Raw genomic sequence first — 25,957 nt, 5'->3', positions numbered from 1 at the left:
CGTCCCTGTGCAATTAGTAAGCTCACCAGTGCTCTCTTTTCTTCTTAATGATGTTCCAAACAGATGATTTTGGTAAGCCTAAGGTATGGCTGATGTCTCTAGCAGTTTCATTCTTTTTTCTCACTCATAATGGGTTAGTTGACTTTCATTGGCATAGCTTTGGTCCTCATGTTGATAAACAGCAATAACAATTTCCAGTGAAGGAAAGACTGGAGGAAAGACTAGGCGCTGAGAGCTCTCATATATCTGCATTAAGGAGGCAATTAATCACAACTGAGCAATTACAAACACCTGTGAAGCCATGTGTCCCAAACATTATGGTGTCCTGAAATGGGGGGGACTATGTATAAACACTGCTGTAATTTCTACATGGTGAAACCAAAATGTGTAAAAACGGCCTTTATTAAAATCTGACAATGTGCACTTTAACCACATGTGATTTTTTTCTATTACAAATCTCAAATTGTGGAGTACAGAGGCTAATAAATAAATGATGGGTCTTTGTCCCAAACATTATGGAGGGCACTATACACAGCAAACCTGAATTCGCATCAGCATTTAAGAATTTAAACTTATCATCAAAAATCATCCACAACAAACATGAGGACTGAATTATGTAGCATAGCGTGATTTAAATTTGTTTATGATGCCATTTATGTAAAAATAAATCCATTTACAAAGCAAAAACAAATTAGACAACACAATGAAAGACCCCATATTCTACATAGTTGTGTATGTTACAATTTTGAAGATCTGAACAAATGAACAAATTATGAATTGTAATTGATGTTTTTCAAGAATCTACAAATATAATGTAATTTACAGAATTTCCCGCTTTTTAACATTCGAGGGCAATTGGAGGATAATCTTGTACCTACATAGCATCGGTCAATGTCAAACACTACTAAATTATCTTGAACAATAAATGCAATTCAATGCAATGGTGGCCATTCAATGTGTGCAAAAGTCACATGATGAATCAAAAAGTGAAGCATGATTTTCAGCTACTAGTTCGTCAGCCATCACGTTCATTGCAGACACAAAAGATTGCGGATACAGTATTCTGGAACAAAGACAAACTGATCAAGGAACTCAATATAACTCAGGAACTCAAGGTACTCCTTACCTGCCTCTACCTATCACCCAATGGATGCCATCTCCCAACTCGTCCTCTTTCGCATCTGGTTCCTATTGCCCCTCACATCCTTCATGAGCCGACTCCACCCATTGCCTGCAAGCACCTTTAAACTTCACACTGCAATCCTCGTTATTACTGGCCATCTCCCCTCTAAATTCTCAGTCATGATACAAAGTCTTGTCACAAATAGTTGCCTCTCCACCTGCCTCCACAGATGCTGCCTGACCCACTGAGCACCTCCATCTGTTTTTCACATCACATTCATTGTGACAGATTACCAAAATTAATATCTACATCTTGCAGTTCAAGATTGGGCTCACTATTTTCAGCCTTCATGAATCACCATTCAATACTGAAATTGGATACCTCAGAGCAGAAGTAGAAGAGAAATAGATGGATCGATAATCACACTTGTCAGGAACTAAAACTGGCAGAGGAGGTTGTCTTCTAAGTAAAATGTCGCGTTAAACAGATATAAAGGGGGAGGAAAGGGGAAATGCATCATAGTTTACATGCTCGACTAATCTTCAACACAGGAAACAGCCGAAGGCATCTGCATGTAAACATTAAAATATTCAAATCAACATTGTTGAGTTTTTGATGCTTGCAGCAGGCATCCCATGTAATATTAATTTCTAAATACTCAAGGGGCTGTCAAAACAGATGTTAGAAAAGTGAATTCATAAAGAGGATTCAGTTCTTCATCTTGAAAGAAAACTGCAAAGGAACCGATGAATCTCAATCAAAGATTTAAAATTGCTTTGATCTGTAAGCCAGTGAGCTTCTAGCCATAATTTATTAAATGGCTTCAAGAATCTAAAAGGGTTGCTTCACTCTAAATTGACCTGAAATACAGGGCTGTAGCAGGCAAACCATGGTTCAAAGGTCTTCTCCCATCTTTGTGGAAATTTGTAAGCTCGTCTTTTACACAACTTCATTTACTACATTGGCGCAACTTAATAATGTTAAAACATGCATTACAAATATCTTGAAAGCCAACCAAATCTTAAATTGCTGAAATCTCAGATTTTATTTCACCATCCTCTGATTTGGTGGCAATACCAAGTGCAATGGCAAAAGTTGGCTTTGCAAAATCAAACAAGTGACTCTCCCACTCTGCAACAAAACACAACTCCAGCAGTTGCAGAATTCTGAACAAAATCTTTTTTTGTAAATGTACAGGCTCCTTATTCTTTTGCATCAAGAAAAATGGTGTGTTATGAAAACAATTCCATTGCTATAGCATGTGCATTTCAGCAAGAATTCTACCAGAGTGCAATATTTACAATGTTACATAGTGATACATCATAGTTAAAAAGCCTTAGTTATCATTAAAAATTCATTGTGATAATACAACAATCTTCTGTAGTCAGAGCATAAATGTAACCCGTTTCAATAAAAAAAGAATTCTAAACTAAATATATGATATTGCTATGAAGCTAAAGAATGTTAGTCTGTTAATTGTGTTAAATATCAAATAATTTCCATAAATAATTGTTATATTGCTTGCCTGCTTGCAGAAATGAGTCTCTTACCTTCATTGGAGATATATGTGACTGAGAAACAAAACCATGAATGTTCTCAATCTGAGAGACGTTCTTCTCTGACACATGTACAAGCTCTGGGCCTTTCACGTCATTGCTAATCTGCGGAGAGCCGTGTTCTTGCGGAGATGCATCGTCATCTTGATAACGATACTTCTATAAAAACAAAAGTGAAGAAACAAGGGACATTAACAAAGATAATGGCAAAATCTAAAAATCCAGACCATGATATTAACTTTCCAGTTTACAATGTAGATATTTAACATAATTCAATGGAACTATTTTACAATGTATAAATTTGCCAAGTTAATGCAAAGAAAAATGTTAATTATGTTGGAAATAACTCGTGCTGATGAACAAGCTATAACCCAAGACATTAACCACTCATCTTTTCACTGGCACTGCCTAACTTAAATACGACTTGCATTGTTGTTTATTAAATGGCAGTTTCAATCATTTCAATCAAAGAAATACGTTTTATAAACACCAACACAATTCTTGAAATGGCCACTCCAATGTACTAAAGAGTTTTTTAATTGTAACTGTACAATCACCTATATATTAGCACTACCATAGAAAACCAACTTTGAGGGGCTTTGAAGAAGGGTCTCGACCGAAACGTCACCCATTCCTTCTCTCCCGCTGAGTTACTCCAGCATTTTGTGTCTATCTTTGCTTTAGACCAGCATCTGCAGTTCCTTCAGACAAATTTGAGGGGATTTGCTTCTGAACATTTAAGTGGAAGATGCTGATTAGTTAGATAGATATGGTGACATGCTCCAATTTTAAGCACCAGAATCTTACATACACCTCGTGCATACTAATCAAATGTCATCATCATTCAACAACCAGGGAAGGACACACATCAAAATATTCAAACTGTGCTTCATACTTATTACTTAACCAAGAGTATAAAAAGCTCAATGTACAAAGAATGAGTCAGGGAAGAATGCCGTGGCCTCTTCGAATTACAGAGCTGTTATTTTACAACAACAAATAGCATGCTACTCTAACTGCACAGTGAAATACCCATTAATCAATTTCCCCAGCCTTTCCAACTTCTATCATTTTGTGCAATGAAATGCTTTCCAGGAACACCTCTTTCATAATTTGAGGCATAAAGTTAAACAAATTAAACAGTTTGCAGCTGCATGCACTCACCAACACAAGCCAACGCTAGCAGCTTCTCTCAAGGCAGCTCAATATCTTCAGCTGGATACTTCAGGTATGAACAGCATCAAATCAAGACATTTAATGACTCAAGAAACCATTGCTTCTACTCTCAATTACACAACTGCTTCCATTGTAAATTATTCAAAGGGCTCAGCTCACAAAATAAGGTCAATAAGATTGTTAATGGAAAATGAATCATTACAATAACTCAAGGACAATTACACAAAGGACAGTCTTGAAAAGTCTTATTAGAAAGGACAGATAGTAAAACCCATAGAGAAGGTGAAAATGTGCCATTTGAGGATAACAACAAAATCCACGAGATGAGGATTGGTGGTATTAGAAATTGTAAAAATAGCCTTTCATTTGACACAGGGTTAAACCTAGTATATCACTAAAGTGTTGTGCTTCCTTCGTGAATGTAAAGATTAAAAAATGAATCTGGGGAGTCTCGGTTCAGTTAAGAATGACTACCTTTTGAAATGACGCAATCTATAATTCAACACAAAACATTGAACCAAAGATGTCAAAAACAAAATGTGCAGATGCTGAAAATAACAAAACAATACAGAAAATGCTGGGAAAATACAGGAATATCAGGGGAAAGAGAAATAGAGTTAATGTTTCAGGTTGAATACTCTTCAATTGCACTTCAGAACACTAAATGGGTCATGACTGGTGGTGGAATCTTGTAGGTCAGTGAAGATAACATTCCAAAAACATTTTCCCTTTGTGACACTCTGGCCAGGTCTCTCTCACCTATCTCTCCACTTCCCCATGTAACCACAAGAGAGGCAATATGTGTTTTTTTAATCTTTCGCTATCCAGTGACCACAAGGAAACTAAATAGTCCTTTCAGATGAAGCAGTGATTCATTGCACTTCTAATCTAGTGCACACGGTGTGGTCTTCCCTACAATTAAGTAACCAAATATCAATTAGATCAGTGCTTCTTAAACTGGTGAATGGTTCACCCAAGGGCGAATGAAATTATTTTGGGGTGAATGAAACTCAAGGGGTGAATGAAGGGTGAATGACTTAATTTATTTAGATATTATTTTTTTTTTTCTATACTTACAAAAGGCATTGCCATTAAAGTGGTTAGTAAGCTCTTATTGGTTTTAATGGCAGAGGAGCTGGAAATTTGTTGGGGGGGGGGGTTATCTACCAATGGTTTCTTTACATATTTTTGGGGTGTTCAAAAAGTTGAATAAAATAAACACTTAAGAAATGAGTGAATTTATGTTTGTTGCTCATGTGACAAAATAAATTATAAATGAAATTATACACAAGGGAGAATAAGATGAAAATTACAAAAAAAATTTAGTCGAGGGTGAATTAAATTTTGTGATAAAGACTCATGGGCGAATAACACTGAAATAGTTTAAAAAGCACTGAATTAGATGACCACTTAACAGGAACCTTTCTTCAGTCCGTAGGAGTGACACCAAACTTCTTGTTACCTGTCGCATTAATTTGCCATCCCACTCACATTCCAACCTCTGTTTGTGGCCTCCTGTACTTTCCCCCAGTACAAGTATGACCAGCATCCCATCTTCAGTCTGAGCATGTTGTCACCTTCAGATTTCCAATCAAATTCAACTATTTCAGGTTTTCACTTTAGTTCAGTTTTAGAGAGGCCCTTCGGCCCACTGCATCCGGACCGACCAGCGATCCTCGTACACCAGCACTACCCTACACACTAGGGACCAATTACAATTTTTACCGAAGCCAATTAACCTATATACCTGTATGTCTTTGGAGTGTGGGAGGAAACCAGAGCACCCAAGGAAAACCCACATGGTCACAGGGAGAAAGTACAAACTCTGTACAGACAGCACCCGTGTTCAGGATCGAACCCAGGTGTCTAGCGTTGTAAGGCAGCATCTCTGCCTAAGGCGCTACCATCGCCAACAAAGCTGCATTCAAATGTAGTCCCTCATCCCTGGTGATGATGCAGTCAAACTTCTCTGCACCCTCACTAACGACCATACGTGCACACACCTCCAGATGCAAACTAACTAGGGAACGATAAGGTAACTCAGTTTATTATCGGGAATGGCCACTTTTGATGCTGCAAGATTATCAACCTATTGAACAATTTGACTATTGTTTTCTGTCTCTTTCCAATTTGTTTGGTATTGCCAACATTCTCGTTTGATTTTAATTCTCTACATCTGTTCCAGCCTACATTCAGCAGCTTTTATATCTGCCCTATATTTTTGTCTTTCTACATTCTCTTTCTAATTACCCACCCTTACCAAACAGATGGCTTCAAAAACTGCATACCAATACGACAGCCTGCCCTTGCCCTATCAAAGATATTACATTTATCCTATTCATCTTTCTCCTGACCTCTTTGCAGCATAAAACCAATTTGCTCTCCAACTTGTAGAAACAAGGAACTGCAGATGCTGGTTTACAGAAAACCCCCCACAAAGTGCTGAAGTAACTCAGTGGGTCAGGCAGCAGGCAGCATTGCTGGATGACTTGGATAGGTGATGTTTTGGGTCTGGACCTTTCTTCAGATTGATAGTGAGGACAGGAGAGGAAGGGGGTGGAGAGAAAGCTGGAAGAGGGGCAGGAAAAGCCTGGCAGGTAATAGGTTGACTGGTAACTCACCTGCGAGTTGGGTTTTTGATAGGCAGGTGGTTGAACAAAGACCCGAGATGGAAAGATAGAAGGTGCGAGACAAAAGGATTGAAGAGTTGCGAATTATGATGCTAGAGGAAGGAATGTGGGAAGGGGAGAGAAAAATTACAAATCCAGGTGGGGCACTAAGAGGGGTGTGGGGGGGAGGGGGGTGAAGGGGGAGGGTTTATGGGGGACGGGACGGGGGGAGTTGTGGGGGAAAGGGGGGGGGGGGGTGTTGCCTATAATTGGACCTCTCGCTGATTTCGACACATTCGTCCTTATCCTTAGCACAGCAAGAGACTACATGTTCCCTGAACATCACATAGTTTGCTTACTTCTCACCAACAGGTTTGACCCGTGGGGATTAAAGCTAACCTGCGCACATAACATGCCTCCAATCCTGTTTTCTTCAATTCCAGTCGAGTACAGAAGCTCGTGCAAAGGATCAGGTCAAGCGAACAGAAGGTGACAGCGTTTAAAGCAAAAATAGCATCATAGTCCATCAGCCAAAATTGAAACAATGCTGAATGAGGTCACAACAAAATTGGTATTTTTTACCTCCTTGACGTCAATTACATTCACTTCCTTCCTGCCATATGCTTGAGGTTAAACACCACCAACACCAAATGAGGTGAAAACCATCATCTCAAATTGCAACTTCACTTTGCTCGGCAATTTACATTGTGAAACATTGAGAGATAATCAATGAATTCCAGTTCAATGAGCTGCTTTACTATTTGCACCATCTTTTAATACCAAATACACATTTAATGAATTCTAATGTGCTGAAAATCTTTGCAACTGTTTAACCTGCACAGCACTCAGATCAAGAACCTAGCTTTGGTTTATTTACTTCAAGAGAGTAGTTCAAATATGTTAAAGATGGCATAGTGACTAATAGAATAAACCTGGCCTCAAGCTTCTCCACATCAATCCTGAGATGTCAGTACAAAACTTAAATGTATGCATGATTCAATTTGGAAATAGGTTATATGCTTCAAATCTGAAGTGCAGGAAATCGTTACTGCAGCACCAACCATTGATGATTTGAAAACATTACAAGTGATCACTAATCATTTTTATTTTTATCATTTTTTATTCATTAAGTATAGGAATTGCTGGCAAGACCAGAATGTTTACAACAGGAGACCATTCAGCATATTAAACATATGCTGACTCGCAGAGTAACCCTATCAATCATATTCCCCCTCATATTCTTTCACAAACATTCTCGTCAGATGCTGCCTGACCCACCAGATGTTGCCTGGGGTAAACGGGACGAAAAAGGTTGGGAACCCTTGCCCTAAGTGAAGGCAAGTAACACGGGGACAATCTGGTGGCAGTGGGGAAGGATAGCAAATGTGCATATGAGAGCAAAATCACTAACAGAAACTTATGACCTCAATATTTACTTAGCTGGTTCAGCTGAATTTCTGGCCACTGGTGACCTCCAGGACTGTGTTTCCACTTTGAAGGAAATTGCCCAAAATTCGGGAAATTCAGGTTGTCTTCGAGTAATTTTAGGGAAATGAAATAATTTCGGGAAATCTCCGCATCCGACCCGCAAAGGGGTCCAATCCGGTCCGCGGGATGATTTTGGGGGAAAAAGTATATTTACGACCATCCGTGCCTGCGCAGTTGGGGGAGGCCCGTCAGCCTCGTCACAATTGAAAATGGCGTCGATGACACGGTAGAGACGCAAAATGACGTCGTCTCCCCGCACGTGCGCAGTGGGTCCGGTATCCGCATGTGCGCAATTGAGGCGGCAGTCGCACATGTGCAGTTGGGGGGTGGCTTAGAAAATTTCAGGAAATACCATCAAATTCCAGGAAATTTGGGATTTTATTTAAGAACATTTTTTTTGAGGTGTGGCAGCAGTGCTCCAGGATGCTGATGATGAGAGATTCCACAACAGTAATGCCCAAAACAATTTATTTTAGTTTAGTTTAGTTTACTAGTGTCATATGTACCAAGGTACAATGAAGCTTTTGGTTGCATGCTACTCAAAGAAAAATAACCATACATGATTCCAATCAAGCCGTCTAGTGTACAGATAAAGGATAAACGGTACAACATTTATTGCAAAATAAAGTCAGATTGAGTCCAATTAAAGATAGTTCAAATGTCTACAATGAGGTAGATGGGAAGTCAGTGCCGCACACTAGCTGACAAGAGGACTGTTCTGTTACCCAATTGTGTTTACAGCTGGAAAGAAACTGTCCCTACATATGGAGGTATCTATTTTCAAACTCCTGTACCTCGTGCCTAATGGGAGAGGGGAGAAATGACAATGACCAGGATGAGACTGGTCCTTGATTTGCTGGTGGCCATTGCCTGGCATTTGTGTGGTGCAACCGTTACATGCCACTTACAGGCCAATGTCAAGTATTGCACACTCTTTGCTGCATGTAGGCATGGACTGTTTGGTTTCTAAAGACATGGTCATGGATTGAACAATGTGCAATTAGCAAACATCCACACTTGACCTTGCCATTGAGGGAAGATCAACCACGAAACCTTCCTAGTCATCCTACTACTTCTACTGTTCGCACCCTTGTATCCCTGACATGAGCTCATCTTCCCCAGCCAACATTGGGTCATTATGGACTCCACCCTTCCTGACGTCATCTGTTGCCAGCCCTGTTATGTTCTGGCCTTCTCTATTTTCCAGTCTGAACAAGGGTCCGACCCGAAACGTCACCTATTCCTTTTCTCCAGAGATACTGCCTGACCCACAGAGTTACTCCAGCATTTTGTATCTATCTTCAGTGTACACCAGCATCTGCAGTTCCTTCCTACACAAAACCATGAAAGATGATCCAAACTGGTACAAAGTCTAAGAAAATCCTGTTGCTCTGCCCTGTGGTTAATGGATTTGCAACAACCAAACTATCTTACAATCCGTGCCTTTTATCACACTAAGGAAAAGTCTTGACCTGAAACATCGTCTGTCCGTTTCCCTCCACATATACTGCTCAGTCTGCTGAGGTCCTCCAGAACTGTGCGTTTTGCTCTTTTACCCTCTCGATACACATTGGACTGCAGTTCTGACAGGACTCCTCGAAACTGGACTTGGTCAATAATTGCTTGACATTGAAAAGTAAAAATACTTGCCTCATCTGTGGAATTCAGCTCCCTAGTCCAAATTTGGACCGGAGAGAGGTCTAATCAAAGCCAAAAGTGGACACTGTTGTAAACAAGTGTTGCTTGATAATAATGACAACACCTCCTCCTCAGACTTTGTTGATTGTAACTGATAACAGACTGATTGGTTGGTAACTAGCCAAATCTTTTTGGTTCTTATTTTTCCTCACAGACAGAACATCCCTAGGGATTTTATTTATGAAAAAAACAGGCAGATTCCTGGGATTTGGAGTAACTTCTCTGGAAGTGTAGCAGGACAGATGCAAAACTTTGTTGGTACTTTCACTGGGTGTCATTTGGTCCCAATGCCTTTGGTGTATCTAGCACTCTGTTGTTTCATTCCAAAATAAGAAATAAAAATATTCGGCATTTGTATTTTATTTTACTGCAGACATGACCATTTCTGTAGGTAACACATTTTGCAATAAAATGTACCCGTAGAGGCAAAGTGTAGGAAGAAACTGCAGATAATGGTTTACATCGAAGATAAGACATAAAATGCTGGAGTTACTCAGCAGGACAGGAGACATCTCTGGAGAGAAGGAATGGGTGCCATTTCGGGTGGAGGCCCTTCTTCAGACTGAACAAGGGTCTCGACCTGAAACATCACCCAGACAGCATTTCTCCAGCATTTTGTTTACATCTCTCACAGACGTAAAGCTAGTTCATGTGATAATTATCTTTATTTAAGGCTTCACGTCATTAAAATGAAGACAAAATCAATCAACAAAAAAAACTAGTTAAAATTCTGCAGCAGCAAAATAGTGTAGATTTTATCTTTAAGTTCTGAAAAGGTCTGAGGAGAGATCCAGAAGGGCTAGTATTAAAACTTAAATTCTCCCAAGTACAGCATGGAAGAGATTTAATCAAATACTAAAGCAGAATAAAACCTAATAGGTTACAATATTGAAAGTTACAAAACTACAAATCATTCATATGCAACCCTTATTCAGCAAAAATAATACAGCAATCTAGCAAGTGGCAAACCAAAAGCATCAGTATGCTAGTCATGGTTTTCTTATCTACAACTTTCTGTGTCTGCCGAGCATAAATTTTCATCCGTATTGATCTCCATGTCACTATAAAATGTTTTTTCCCCCCCCATACTCTTCACAATTTTTTTAATTGAGCGGTGACATTGCCAAATAAGGGACAGAGTTGGTCGGATACAAAGGGTAGAAATATACCAGTCCAGCAGAGGTGAAGAATGAAATTTGTTCAAAACTATGGCATTTAAAGCATTTAGCACCCCTCCTAAATGGATACTGGCATTTCCACAATGCAAATAGTTCATGCGCTTCAGACAAATTTCCTCGGTCTCATTTATAACTGGGAGCACAACCTGGACAATGTCCACAGCCAGGGATGACAGATCATACTTCCACTAATTTTCAATGGTTAGATTTTAAAAAAAGGTGATTTTTTTAACCTTTCCTCCGATTTATTAGCAACCCAGAAATTTGAAACCATGGACACTTTTTGAAGATGAATAAGGATTCATTGCTTGGAAGAAACATCAGGAGCAGGCCAGACAGTCCTCCAATTCCAACATTCTATTGATTGACACAGTGCTTGTACATTAACTCATTTTCCATCCCTATCCTCAAATACTTCAATTCCCTTCTTACTACAAATGCTTAAATACACCGAGCAAACCTGTCCTCTGGGCACAGCACTGCAAAGACTCAGGGACCTTTGAATGTCGAGACTGACACCTCCTACAAGGCAAAATCAGGACGCAGCTCAATTGTCAGCGAAGCATCACTCCCTGACGATCTCAATGCGTTTTATGCATGCTTTGATAGGGAGAACACTGATGTGCCTTCCCGAGCCTCCATTCGCCGTGATGGTATTTCAGCAACAGTCACAGAGGCCGACGTCAGAAGATCCTTAAGGGGGGTGAACCCTCAGAAAGCGCCTGGACCTGATGGTATACCCGGTCGTGTTCTAAAAACCTGTGCGGACCAACTGGCTGGAGTTTTTACAGACATTTTCAACCTCTCGCTTCCAGTGATGGAAATGGGGGGGTACGCAGGAGTACGGCGTTCCCCTAGTTTTCAATTTCCAGCTTGGGTTTAATGAGTACTGCAGAAAGATTTGAGCCGTTGTTAACTTGTTAACAGTAGTTATACAATGTATCATCAATACATCGATCCACATTCCTCAGTAAATGTAATTGTGTTTTAACACCGCGTTCCTTTGAATAAAATTCAAGGGAGAATTTCTTAAACTCACTGTCAGGGCTACCGGACCGCGAGCACGGGCTCAGGTAAAGTCACGTTATTTTATTTGCCTCCCTACCATTCTGCCTCCACCCCACTCAGCCCCCCCCCCCCCCCCCGCCCTCAGCCCCCCCCCCCCCCCGCCCTCAGCTCCCTCCCCCGCTCTCTCCACCACTCTCAGCTCTCTCCACCACTCTCAGCTCTGTCCTCCGCTCTGCCCACTCTCTCCCCGCTCTACCTGCTCTCGATTATGTATTTTGGGAGGTATTTTGGAGAAAGGAGATGCATAAAATGGGCACATTTTAAAAAATCAGGGTTCAGATATACAAACCTTCAAAAGCAAATGATATGCTACATTTTCAAATGGGAAATAATGCTTAAGAAGCTAATAGAAAACTTGTATAAATCATCGGTTGTGCCATAGTTAGAATATTGTGTTCAATTGTTCTGGAACGATATTTTCTTCAGCTAACAAAAATAATGAATAATTAGTCTGAGTTAGTCAATTAGTTAATGGTGCAGTAACGCTTGGCTAGCAGTCACCGTTGAATGGCATTCGATATACTAGTTAAGAGGGAGAAGGATGTCAGAAATAAAGACTCTAAATTTAAGAGAACTTTTGGAAAGTGAGGCAGAAGAGTAGACTATGCAGAACATTGACGAACAATGTGAAATGTTCCAAGATCTTCTGGGTAATAGACCTGTACATTTTGAATTGAATTGAAATTATTTGTCATTCAAAAATGAATGAAAAGAAATTAATGTTATCCCTAACAACTAAGTTCAGGTAGACAGTAACATGGATAAGGGGGAGCCAGTGGATGTAGTGTACTTGGACTTTCTGAAAGCCTTTGTCCCACACAGGAGATTAGTGGGCAAAATTACAGCACATGGTATTGGGGGTAGGGTATTGACATGGATAGAAAATTGGTTGGCAGACAGGAAACAAAGAGTAGGAATTAACGGTTCCCTTTCAGAATGGCAGATAGTGACTAGTGGGGTGCCTCAAGGCTCGGTGCTGGGACCGCAGCTATTCACAATATATATTAATGATTTCGATGAAGGAATTAAAAGTAACATTAGCAAATTTGCAGATGACACAAAGCTGGATGGCAGTGTGAACTGTGAAGAGGATGCTATGAGGATGCAGGGTGACTTGGATAGGTTGGGTGAGTGGGCAGATGCATGGCAGATGCAGTATGATGTGGATAAATGTAAGGTTATCCACTTTAGTGGCAAGAACACGAGGCAGATTATCATCTGAATGGCAGGTAGTAACTGGAGTAACTCAGCGGGTCAGGCAGCATCTCTAGAGCACAGGAATGGGTGACGTTTCAGGGTCGAGGCCCTTCTTCTATATGGTGTCAGATTAGGAAAAGGGGAAGTGTAACGAAGCTGGATGTACTTGTACATCAGTTGCTGAAAGTAAGCATGCAAGAAACAGCAGGCAGTGAAGAAAACTAATGGCATGTTGGCCTTCATAATGATAGGATTTGAGTATAGGAGCAAAGAAGTCCTTCCGCAGTTGTCCAGGGCCCTGGTGAGACCACACCTGAAGTATTGTGTGCAGTTTTGGTCTCCTAATTTGAGGAAGGACATTCTTTCTATTAAGGGAGCGCAACGTAGGTTCACGAGGTTAATTCCCGGGATGGCAGAAATGTCATATGATGAAAGAATGGAATGACTGGGCTTGTATCCACTGGAATTTAGAAGGATGAGAGGGTATCTTATAGAAACATAAAATTATTAAGGGATTGGACACGCTAGATGTAGGAAACATGTTCCCGATGTTGGAGGAATCCAGAACCAAGGGCCACAGTTTAAGAATACGGGGTAGGACATGTAGAACTGAGATGAGGAAAAACCTTTTCACCCAGAGTGTTGTGAATTTGTGGAATTATCTGCCTCAGAAGGCAGTGGAGGCCGACTCATTGGATGCATTCAAAAGAGAGTTAGATAGAGCTCTTAGGGCTAGTGGAATCAAGGGATATGGGGAGAAGGCAGGAATGGGGTACTGATTGTGGATGATCAGCCATGATTACATTGAATGGCTCAAAGGGCCTACTCCTGCACCTATTTTCTATGTATCTATGAAAAATGCTGGAATAACTCAACGGAACAGGCAGCATCTCTGGAGTGATGGAATGGGAGATGTTTGGGGTTGAGACCCTTTTTCATACTGATGTCAGGATGAGTGGGTCAGAGATAGAATGCAGACGGGGACAGTAAGACTGGTGGGAGAACTGGGAAGGGGGTGGGGATGGAGAGAGAGTGAAAGCAAGGGCTGTTTGAAGTTAGAGAAGTCAATGTTCATACCGCTGGGGTGTAAGCTACCCAAGCGAAATATGAGGTGCTGTTCCTCCAATTTGCGCTGGACCTCACTCTGACAATGGAGGAGGCCCAGGACAGAAAGGTCAGATTGGGAAAATGGGAGGGGAATGGTGTGAATTCACAGCTTTATCCTGCGCTACTTAATACAAGGGCGAGCGAACGAGGGGACAGACGGACGATAGCAACGATCATAGAGTGGAATAAATGACATTTGGGTCGAGACCTTTCTTCACACTGAGTCAGGGGAAAGGGGAACAAGAGATATAGACGGTACTACGGACAAATGAATGGAAGATATGCCTATATCTCCCGTTTCCCTTTCTCTTGACTGTCAGTCTGAAGGGTCTCGACCTGAAATGTCATCTATTCCACTCTATGATCGTTGCTTATGTCTGACTGAGAGAGAGAGCTGCAAGAAAGCAGCTATGCCATATAATACACAATAAACTATATTATAAATACACAAAAACAAGTTATGCATTCTTGTACTCTTACATGGGTATGACCACACATAACCCCCCCCCCCCCCCCTCCCTTCCCAACCTCACAAACCTTAGAGTACCCCTAGTTCCTAAAACCCATTTCCATCACTGCTTGCTTCTGAGGTCTGTCCGTATTGGTGGAAATGTGTCAGCCTCGATAACAATCAGCACGGGAGAACCTCAAGGCTGCGTGCTCATCCCCCTGCTTTACTCACTCTGTACTCATGACTGCTTAGCCGGACATAGTGCGAACTCCATCATCAAATTCACCGACGACACCACTGTTGTGGGACGAATCACTGATGGTGACAGGTCAGAGTATAGAAGTGAGATCGACCGATTGACCAAATGGTGCCAGCACAACAACCTGGCCCTCAACACCAGCAAAATCAAGGAACTGATTGTGGACTTTATAAGGGGTAGGATAGGGACCTACAATCCCGTTTATATCAAAGGGACGATGGTGGAAAGGGTCAAGAACTTCAAGTTCCTGGGCGTGCATATTTCCGAAGATCTTTCCTGGTCCCAGCACACTGATGCAATTATAAATAAAGCACATCAGTGCCTCTACTTCCTGAGAAGATTACGGAGAGTGGGTATGTCAAAGAGGACACTCTCGAACTTCTACAGGTACACAGTAGAGACCTTGCTGACTGGTTACATCGTGGCTTGGTTCAGCTACTTGAGCGTCCAAGAATGGAAAGGAATGCAGAAAGTTATGACCACTGCCCAGTCCATCATCAGCTCTGACCTCCCCATCATCGAAGGGATCTATCGCAGTCGCTGCCTCAAAAAGGCTGCCAACATCATCAAGGACCCACACCATCCTGGCCACACACTCATCTCTCCGCTGCCATCAGGTAGAAGGTACAGGAGCCTGAAATCTGGTACAGCTAGGTTCAGGAACAGCTTCTTCCCCACAGCCATCAGGCTATTAAACTCACCATCAAACAAACTCTGAACTATAACAGCCTATTGCACTTTATCTGTTTATTTATGTGTGTATATATGGTCTATGCTATATAGACACACCAAACTGTTCTGGATTTATGTTTACAATACTCTGTTGTGCTGCAGCAAGCAAGAATTTAATTCTCCTATCTGGGACACATGACAATAAACTCTCTTGACTTGACTTGATTTATGCAGAACCCAGATCACTTAAGGATGGCAGATTCCTTCCCCAAAATGAAAGCGCTGAACCAGTCTTTTACAATACAAATTTTAATAGAAAATGCAGAAACTCACAAAAATCTGAACTAAAACAGAAAGTACTGAAATATTAACTTTCTCTTACCAAAATTGCTCTCGAAATTGTTATTATCAGCTGGTATTTTCAGTCACCATCACTGATGTTGATGTGGTTTCCAAACACATTAGCTACAATTTCCCAAGGCAAACCAGGGGATTTGAACTCAATTCCTGATCTTTACAAAAGGTTATTGATTCTGTAACGTTATTAAGTACAAATTGCAACAGCATTTCACAGCAACCATGGTCACTCCATTTTCACATTTCCAGTATGTAATTATGAACATTCTTAATAGTAGGACAAATAAATAATTTGACGAAATGGTATCTTAAACCACTTAAAGACCAAAACCACATTATGAACAATTGATGTTCAACAGCACCAAGAACATTCAGAGATATTGGTGTATTGATGGAAGTGTTCTGATGCAAGGTTGTCAATTTAAAACATTACTTCTCTCCCTACTGATATTGTGTAATCTGTTGGGTATTTCCCACGTTGTTTTATGCAAGATTTTATTTTTAGATTATTACTCCTATTACTTTTCCAAGAATGCAGCCTTTAAAGTTCTGCTGCTCTCCCCGATGGTTGATGAAAACCCCTTAGAAATCTCTGAATAAATGTTTTCCCAATATCCTGGCCAATAATCATTCCTCCACATCATCAACACTGGTCATTTATTTCTGCGCTTTTCATAAGAATCATATTGTACGCATACCGAACAATGCCAACACTTCAAAAGTGATCTGCATTCATTTAGATTCCATGACACCTTCTGATCGGAACATTTGAGATTCTTAGAAATTTGCATTTATGGAATGCCTTAAATCCATCCAGGGTGCCCAAGACAGAATTCGTAACCAACTGCTTTTTTAAATATTATTGGTTTTTACTTGCCTTGCAATATGCAAACAACCTGCCCAAGCACATAATTGGAAAAAAAAAGGAAAAAGTATTTATGGAACAGGAATGTCAGTGAAGGCCAGCATTTATCGGCAGTCTTTAATTGCCTGAGAAGATGCAGGCAAGCTTCCTTCTTGAACGACTGCACACCTTCTGAAGGTACTTTGATATCAGTCCATGGTTACTTAGAGCAAATTGCATTGCCAGTCATCATTAATTAAAAGGCCTATCAGTAAGGAGTTGAGCAAAATGAAAGGAAAGGTTGTGGGGTCAGAAGTGGTATATCCATATTGATAAATTTATGATGACATATTGATAAATTAAAAAAATAATTTGGTATTTCAAATTTTTTACAACAAACTACCAACGCTAGAAGACTAACGCCATAAATCTGGAGGTCAATAGGACTGATACAAATTACACATACCAAAGAGGAAACAAAATAAACAGTTTAGAAACATAGAGAATAGGTGCAGGAGTAGGCCATTCGGCCCTTCGAGTCATATGATCATGGTAGATCATCCAAAATCAGTACACCGTTCCTGCTTTTTCCCCATATCCCTTGATTCCGTTAGCCCTAAGAGCTAAATCTAACTCTCTCTTGAAAACATCCAGTGAATTGGCCTTCACTGCCATCTGTGGCAGAGAATTCCACAGATTCACAGCTCTCTGGGTGAAAATGTTTTTCCTCATCTCAGTCCTAAATGGCCTACCCCTTATTCTTAAACTGTGATCCCTGGTTCTGGACTTCCCCAACATCAGGAACATTTTTCCTTCATCTAGCCTGTCCAATCCCTTGAAGTTGATGTTTCTATAAGATACCCTCTCATCCTTCTAAATTCCAGTGAATACAAGCCCAGATGACCCATTCTTTCATCATATGTCAGTGTTCACGTGCAATAACTGCAATATGTTCTTCCATCCTTCCTTCCCCGCCCCCCCCCCCCAATCACAACCTACTTGCAAACAGCATAACGCTAGCAAGATAAAGTCACTGCAACTTTGCAGAACAGTTCAGTGTTTAAATCTTACTATTTACAGGCAACTATTTTGAAGATTCAAATATTTCTTTACATTTGTATTAACAGGCAGATCTCACGGGTTTGAATTCACATCCAGTGCAAGTTCGACCGGCTGCAAAGCTATGAAGTTGCTGATTGATCATTGACAAAGTGCAAAGTACATTATATTTCAGATGATGTCAATGTCCAAACTACAACTACACAATACATTTTTAAACTAATGGCATCCCACAGTACCGTAGACCACTGGTAAAATGTATTAAACATTTGAAACTTCCCAATGAGACAAATTTGGATAAATAATTGATTGTTGTATTAATCTAGAAGGAGTGTAGAATAATTTCTTACAAGCTCAAACACTAAGCTATTTCTGCAGTGCTTGCTGATGTTCCAAACCACAATTTACCTCCCATTTTGTATGGGGAGGGGGTAATATTGGAAGGCTCTATACTCTGATAAAAATTTAAGTAAATAAAAACTAATGTGTCTAATAATAAAATTATACAATCGTGAAACAAGTTTCAACATTTTTGGAATGATGGAAAACCAAATCAGAAAAGTCCAGAAGCTAAACACACTAAATGCCCATAAACCACAAGTGCAAAGCTTAAAAGCTGCAGAGTGATAGAACCAATGTATAATCAACTACTGTTAAAAAAAAATTAAGCGCAAACAACTGCAGGTGCTGGAAACTTGAAACCACCAAATGCTGGGTATATTCAGTAACTTCCGAGAAAGTGAAAAGGGAAAAGTTAGCACATCAGATCGACATCACTTCACTTGAACAACTTTTCAGGTCAAGTGAGGTTAACAACCAGAAATGTTAACATATACTGTCTAACATGCTGAATACTAATGATATTTTCTGTTTTAGCTTTAAAAAACATCTTAAAACAAATTTTATATCGCCAAATGGCTTATAGATCTATTGTCTTTGCAAATGAATTCAGTACTCAGTTCAAAGTTTTCATTAAAAAAAATCAGTATATTAAACATGTATCGTATATAACATTTTGAGTATATTTTCAAGCATCCTATTGTTAGCCACTTGCATTTAATCACCTCTGGTTGCTTGATTTCAACAAAACTATAGAAAATAGTTTTGCCTGTATTCTTCATGGCTAGTATTATTTTTTTCCAATCTCAAACACGAACTTCACCCAGCTGAACAGAAATTTGCAACATGAGAAGTACAGTGCCCCATAAGATGCACATTTCTAATTGCTCTCACGTCGTTAATGTTCAACTAGGCCGACAGTAAGAATAAGTACTGCAATCAGTTGAAGCAAACTTGGGCTGGGGGAAAGAATAAACATCTGGACTGCTACCCAATGGCCTGTTGGAAAAGACATCTGTAGGCTTGAACAAAAGCATCCAAGTTGATACAATGCCACATTTTTAATGCGTGCCCTGCTCAGTGTGTTACACATGGTGAGCATGCCCATCACAATTGCTCCTTATAGGAACTGCCTATGTGAAATGTGGTTATTGTATTTCCCTACAACACACAACTAATTTGTGTTGAACTTAAATCGTCCACAAGTTCTGAAATGTGACATGAATACAACTTTAGAAAAAAACCCACAGCAATGGCCACAATTGTGTTATCTTCTACTGTCAGTTTATACACAGGTCACAAAATGAGTGCTTTAAACAGCCACAAACAACCATGCAAATACATCCTCGCAAAATGAGGAAGATCCAAGGTGCTGGACGAAGGGCCATCAAATTAACCAAAGGCTCTTTAAAAAGCTGTTTCAATTATCCCATGCAGATAAAAGTTGTGTTAACTGCACATGTAAACTGGATCTTAAAAGCTAAATGCGTTCAAATGTAATATAGGGAAAAGCAAAAGAGTCACAGATCATACAGCGTATTTATGCCTGATAAAGAGAAAAACCATTAATACAAATACTCTACTAACCATATATGGTAGTTTCAACCAACCGTCAAATATTAGCTTGGCTCCACAACTGAACTGGCCACATTTTGCTTGGTATAATTGATAATAGACATTAACCTACCATAAGCAATGTTTGTTAATGACGTATTGCATCCTTTCTCTGATCCCACATATTATGTTTAGTGATACAGTGTGGAAACAGGCCCTTCGGCCCACCAAGTTCACACCGACCAGCTATCCCTGCACACTAACACTATCTGACACACACTAGGAATAATTTTACATTTATACCAAGTCAATTAACCTCCAAACCTGTACATCTTTGGAGTGTGGGGGAAAACCGAAGATCTCGGAGAAAACCCACGCCGTTCACGAGGAGAAAGTGTAAACTCCGTACAGACAAGCACCCGTAGTCAGGATTGAACCCGGGTCTCTGGCGCTGTAAGGCAGGAACTCTACCACTTATATTTAAGTCAATTTACAAAGATACCCTCCAGCTCCAAAAATCACCCCTGAATGCCACAGCAGCCAATAAAGTGAGTCTAGGTTGCAAACCACTGTAGCAAGATGAATGGATGACATGCCACAGGGCAAAAGTAGATTTAGTGCATTACAAAGGCCTTAAACAGACACTACAAATCCCTGGAAAAAAACATTTCCATAATAACAGGAATACCTTGAGAAAGCCCATTAATGCTTAAGATACACAAGTTTCATGCTAAAATCCTTATTTTATTATAACCTCTTGGCACTGGAACAAATACATTTCAAATGGGATTATTTTCCGTGGTAAAGTGTAATAAGGGATGGATACGACATCAGTCATGCAATTATTACGTGTATAATATCATAGCTGAAAATAAATAAGCTCGCTTTTTTGTTCAGGATAAAAATTGTCTTTTATTTAGCTAACATTTAAACACAACATTAATTAACTGCAGCATTTATAGCTGAACTCAAAGACATAAATATATGAAAAATGCTCCATTAGTATTTCCTCCAGTTTTGTTCTAAATTCCATGAATTTCAAAAAAACAACAATTTTATTTTGCTGGACTACATACTAATGCTAGAATATACTAGACCAGAAAATTAGAATATCCAAGTAAGACATGAAATGTCAAAATACCGTACCCTCGCCACTGCTGTAAATATAAAATTCTGTATATGAAAATGAAAAGACTAATGCTCAGACAAGAGTTTCACAAAGATCAAGTTCTAATTGTGTTAAGCATCAATATTATTTTAATATTATTCTTATAATGAAGAGCAGCAGTTTACGTTTGTCTCACTTTACATGCAATAGTTTGGTGCTGGAGCTTAACAGCCGCGTACACTTATCTCCCATTGATTGAATTGCAGTATGTAATCTCAGCACCATTTAAGAGAAGGCTTTTTAATCTACAGTCCTAATATTGACATCAGTTTGCACACACTTAAAAAGGTTTACGAATGCACCAGTCAATCTTACTGTATTTTCAAAATATACATGCAGGAACATTATTTCAACCCACCTTACATCCAAACATCAATGATATAGTATTGTTGGTACACGCCACCTTACAATGACACAGCATTGGAGAGAAACAATCCAAGTTTTTGATGCTAGGAGACATGTTAATTCCAGGCTAATAAATGATAAATTACAGAAGGACTGAACGGCTCAGCAAGCAACGGCTTAGAGCCTCTCAGCATCTCCACTTCTCTGGCATCTTCACTTTTGAAAGCTCCTTGGCGGACTTGCATTCCTTATAATACTTTTATTTTCTCTACCCGCTCCTCTCATATCCCCCCTCCCCTCCCCATAAAACAACTCTTGTTCACCTTTCGACGTAGATTCACAGTATTTAAAATTTCACAGTAACCCTGCCATCATTTGGCCGTCCTCATTCCCAAGGAACACATTCCTGCCAAGGAATAATTTCTCCAAGGCCAAGGGTGTCCGAGGGGGGCTGAATGTCAGTCAGATGAGCTGAACACACTGCAGCAGCTCCACCTGCTGCAGTGCAACTAATGCCATCTCCTCCATAGGATAAGCAGGAAATACAGCAAAGACACAAAAGCATGGTATGCTGGTTTGCACAAGAGGAGGGGGGAGGGGTAGCTTGTTGCAGTGAGAAACTCATTACATGCCCCGACAGACATGAACCCGACAGCATCCCTGCAAGGTACTTTCATGTTGGGATCACTGGAGCTGCAAGAATCTGGTGAAACCACATAATCACAACTAAGAAGGCAAAGCAATTTTATTGATTGTGTAAAACCCACAGAATAGATTAAATGAAATGACTGACAATCAGATTTTTGCTTTTTTTGTGTGAAAATCATCTAAAATATTTTAGCGGAGCCATAAATTAGGTTGGTAATTGAACAGCGTCACTGCCTAACCCCACAAATAAGAGCTGTTTATATTCATCTGACTTTAAAGAATGATACTGGAAAATCATGTGCAGCAACGTGATTAACAGTGGGGGTTGTACAGCACAGCTTTTAAACCTAAGGGGTCCTATTATTATGAGCACTCTGCTGTGACAGAACAAGCCTGATCAAACCCTTGGGTAATTTTTCCAGTCGTCTTTATGCCATCCTCAAACCTGTCTCATCGCTACCATCCCAGAACTGACCAATCAAATCACATCGCCTTGTGTCGGACAACGCAAGCCAGCACACGTGACCTGTCGCACACATCATTTTCCCATGGCTGAACAGATTACACAAGCAATGATCTGACAAGCAAGCAGAGAGAGGGTGGTTATTACATTTAGTCTGGCATGGTTATTTTTAAACTTTAATATATTCTTTAAAAGTGCACCATCATAACTAAATCCTTTTAGGATGCATATTACTGAATCAACCGACGCTTTGACAAATACGTTCAGGCCAATTTTTCCATAGCAATTGCTAGTCCAGCAGCATATTAATAGAGAAAGGGCAATGTGGGGGTAGGAAAGTGAAACGGCCTTCTGAGTAAACCAGTCCTATTTAAGAAGTTCTGAAGAAGGGTCTCGACCCAAAACGTCCCCCATTCCTTCTATCCAGCGATGCTGCCTGTCCCACTAATTTACTCCAGCATTTTGTGTCTATCTGTCTATATTTAAGAAGTTTATTGGACACAAACCTTATAACAGGTGGGTTCAAATGATGCTGATCAGCTAAATGAATTGATTCATCCGAATTAATCCCACTCATTCCACTTCACCTTCACCACCACTAAGAGCCTGGAGGCGAGAAAGACCAGGACAAATCAAGGTCAGCAACAAATAACTCAGATAGCGCTTCCCGGAGCCATTGAATGGGTTCGGCTTTTGGGTCGGGGTTGGCGCTCCCTTGAGCCAATCAATCCTTACCACGTGGGGGGGGGGGGGGGGGGGGGGGGCAGTGGGTGCTTCTCGGAGCCAATGAATTGATGTGACTTTTGGGTCGGTTTTGGCGCTCCCTGGAGGCAATGAATCCTTCTTACATGGGGTGGGGGTTGGGGGTGCAATCAGCGCTTCCCGGAGTCAATGAATGAACTCGACTTTTGGGTCGGCGTCCTCTTGTGCCAATCATTCCTTCCCATGTGTGGGGGGGGGGGGGGGCAAAAATCTCACTCTCCTTACTCCCCTTGAAGCTGCTGATCCCGTTCTCTCTCTTGTCACCTCTCCCTCCCTCTCCTTTTCCCTCCCCTCAGTCACTCCCTCCTTCACCTCTCCCCTTTTGCACTCGCCCATTAAATACAATGTTTAAATAACATTTCTTCTCCTCCCATCCCCCACTCTGTCCAACTCTCATAGTTTCTGTATTGGCAGCAGGGATCACATTGTGATGTCATTTTCGGTTTTCGGAATCTTCACGGCAGCTTGTGTAAATGCGATCCCATTGTGTTTGGACAACTGTGAGAAGCCATTGTGACATCATCACTGGAAGCTGCTAGAAAAGTCTCACTCTAACAGGCAGATATTATTTTCAAACTTTAAATATCAATAACTTGTGAAATATAACATCAAATATGAAGAAACTTGATACTAATGACCACGGGAGAAAGTTAAGTAAGATTCTGCAAAAGGTTTTGCGCTATTGTGTACCGTTTTGGTGTAGTTCCTTGATCTCACAGACAGACAGACAAACAAAGCGAGACGTTTAGTATATAGATGAGGTACTGTTTTTACAATTTGCATGTGGCCTCACTCAAGCAATGAAAGAGGCCCAGAATAGAAAGGTCAGTATAGGAATGGGAAGGAGAGCTGAAATGGTTAGCAACCGGGAGATCCCGTAGGCCTCGGCAAACCAAGCGCATGTGTTCAGCGAAACGATCGCCAAGTCTAGGTTTGGTCGCCCACATTGGGTACACCAAGTGCAGTAGATGAGATTAGAGGAGGTGCATGTGAACCTCTTTCTCATATGAAAGGACTGTCAGGGTCCATGGATGGAGTCTAGGGAGGAGGTACAAGGACAGGTTTTGCATCTCCTGCAGTTGCAGGGAAACGTACCTGGAGAGGCAGTGGTTTGTGTGGGAAGGAATGAGTGAACCAGGGAGTTGCAGAAGAAGCAGTGGAGATGGGAACATGATTAATCGTGGGATCACTGAGGAAATTACGGAAATGTTGGAGGATCATGTGTTGGACGTGGAAGCTGGTGGGGAAAAAGGTGAAAACTAGGGAAACTCTGTCCTTGCTGCATCTGGTGGGAGGTGGAGCGGGAACAGAATTACGGGACACAGGAGACATATGTGAGGGCCCCCAACTATGACAGAAAGGGGGAATCCACGTTCCCTGAAGGACAAGGACATCTCGGATGTCCTAGTAAAGAAAACCTCATCTTGTGAGTAGATGTGCCGGAGACAAGAGGAATTGAGAGTAGAGAATAGCATTGTTGCAAAAGGCCAAGTGGGAATAAGTTTGGTCCAGATAACTGTGCGAGTCAGTAGGTTTGTAATAGATGTCAGTCGATAGTCTGTGTCCTGTGATGGAGACAGAAAGATCAAGGGGAGTGAGGTTTCCGAAATAGTCCAGATGAATTTAAGGGCAGGGTGAAAGTTAGTGACGTTAAAAAAAAGTCCACAAGTTCTGCATGGGTGCAGGAGGAAGCCCCGATGTAGTTGATGATGTGGAGAAAGAGTTGCGGGATAGGGCCAGTTAATGCCTGGAATAAGATCTGTTCGACTTACCCAGCAAAAGGGCAGGCATAGCTGGGACCAATGCAAGTGCCCATGGCTACACCATGGAGGTCAAAGAAAAAGTTGTTGAGGGCAAGGACAAGTTTCAAACGGAAAGTTATTAATGAGTTGAACGGCACCTGAGGTGTCTTGGACGTAGGTGGGAAAGAATTGGACAAGGGAGGATAGGATCGATGTATGTGGTGATTAGTTCAGTGTAGCAGGGACAAGCAGAAAGAATGGATCTGCCAGGGTAGTTCTGTTTTGTGGATTTTCAGGAGAAGGTAGAAGTGGTCCATATGGGAGCTCCCTCCATAGGCACTTTCCCCTGCAACAATAGGAGATGTGACACCTGTCCCTGCGCCTCTCTCATTTCCATCCAGGAACCACAACAGCCCTTTCAGGTGAGACAGAGGTTCACATACACCTCGTCCAGCCTCATCTACAGCATTTGGTGCTCCTGATGTGACATTCTTTACACCGGCAAGAATGTAAAGAATTAACTAATGAATGAAAGGATAAAGAAAGAACTTTACATCGCCCCCCACTCTATATTTAAGCATTCGCCCCCCAGATTCAATCAGTCCAAAGGGTCCCGACTCAAAACTTTGTCTGCCCATTACCTTCACATTTGCTGCCCAACCTGACGAGTTCCTCCACTGCTGTGCACTTTGCCTAAAATGCCAACATCTGCAGTTTCTTGTGTCTCTAATGTGTAGATGCAAATGGCCCTTAGGTGTACTCTGATCCAAATGTGCAAAAACACTTTATGCTGTTCTGCAGATGTGAATGGCACTTTTGGTTCAGTTGAAGTTGCCTGGTTTAGCCACTATTGATTGGAATTATATGAATTTATTTAATATCTCAAATGCATCATGGCCTTCATTACTACAGATCAAATTTCATCCTGCAAGAAGTAGATTGCAAGAACAGCTTCTTCCCTACAGCCACCAGGCTATTAAACACTACAACCTCCAATAAGCTCTGAACTACAGAGACTTGGGGGGCACTCGTTTTGTCTTTTCGCATTATTATTGTTTGTTTGTTTTTTGCGTGCGTGCGTACGTATAATCATA

The 25,957-nt window shown here is 40.9% G+C and overlaps 1 protein-coding gene across 18 annotated transcripts in view; it reads right to left on the bottom strand.

Moving 5' to 3' along the window:
* The window catches only part of dlg1 (discs large MAGUK scaffold protein 1), a 356,942-nt gene that overhangs the window by 239,056 nt on the left and 91,929 nt on the right, over positions 1 to 25,957 (bottom strand). For 17 of the 18 annotated variants that reach the window (XM_033032030.1, XM_033032037.1, XM_033032028.1 and 14 more), the window contains one exon: positions 2,674 to 2,838. In XM_033032030.1, coding sequence (XP_032887921.1) covers positions 2,674 to 2,838 — 165 coding nt within the window. Of the gene's footprint in view, positions 1 to 2,673; positions 2,839 to 3,843; positions 3,864 to 25,957 lie in introns of those variants that run through there. The other variant, XM_033032047.1, reaches the window with a different exon arrangement.

The sequence above is a fragment of the Amblyraja radiata genome, chromosome 13 (assembly GCF_010909765.2).
Source record: "Amblyraja radiata isolate CabotCenter1 chromosome 13, sAmbRad1.1.pri, whole genome shotgun sequence".
NCBI lineage: Eukaryota > Metazoa > Chordata > Chondrichthyes > Rajiformes > Rajidae > Amblyraja > Amblyraja radiata.
The sequence above is the reverse complement of the archived record's forward strand: the minus strand, read 5'-3'. Positions and strand labels throughout refer to the sequence as shown.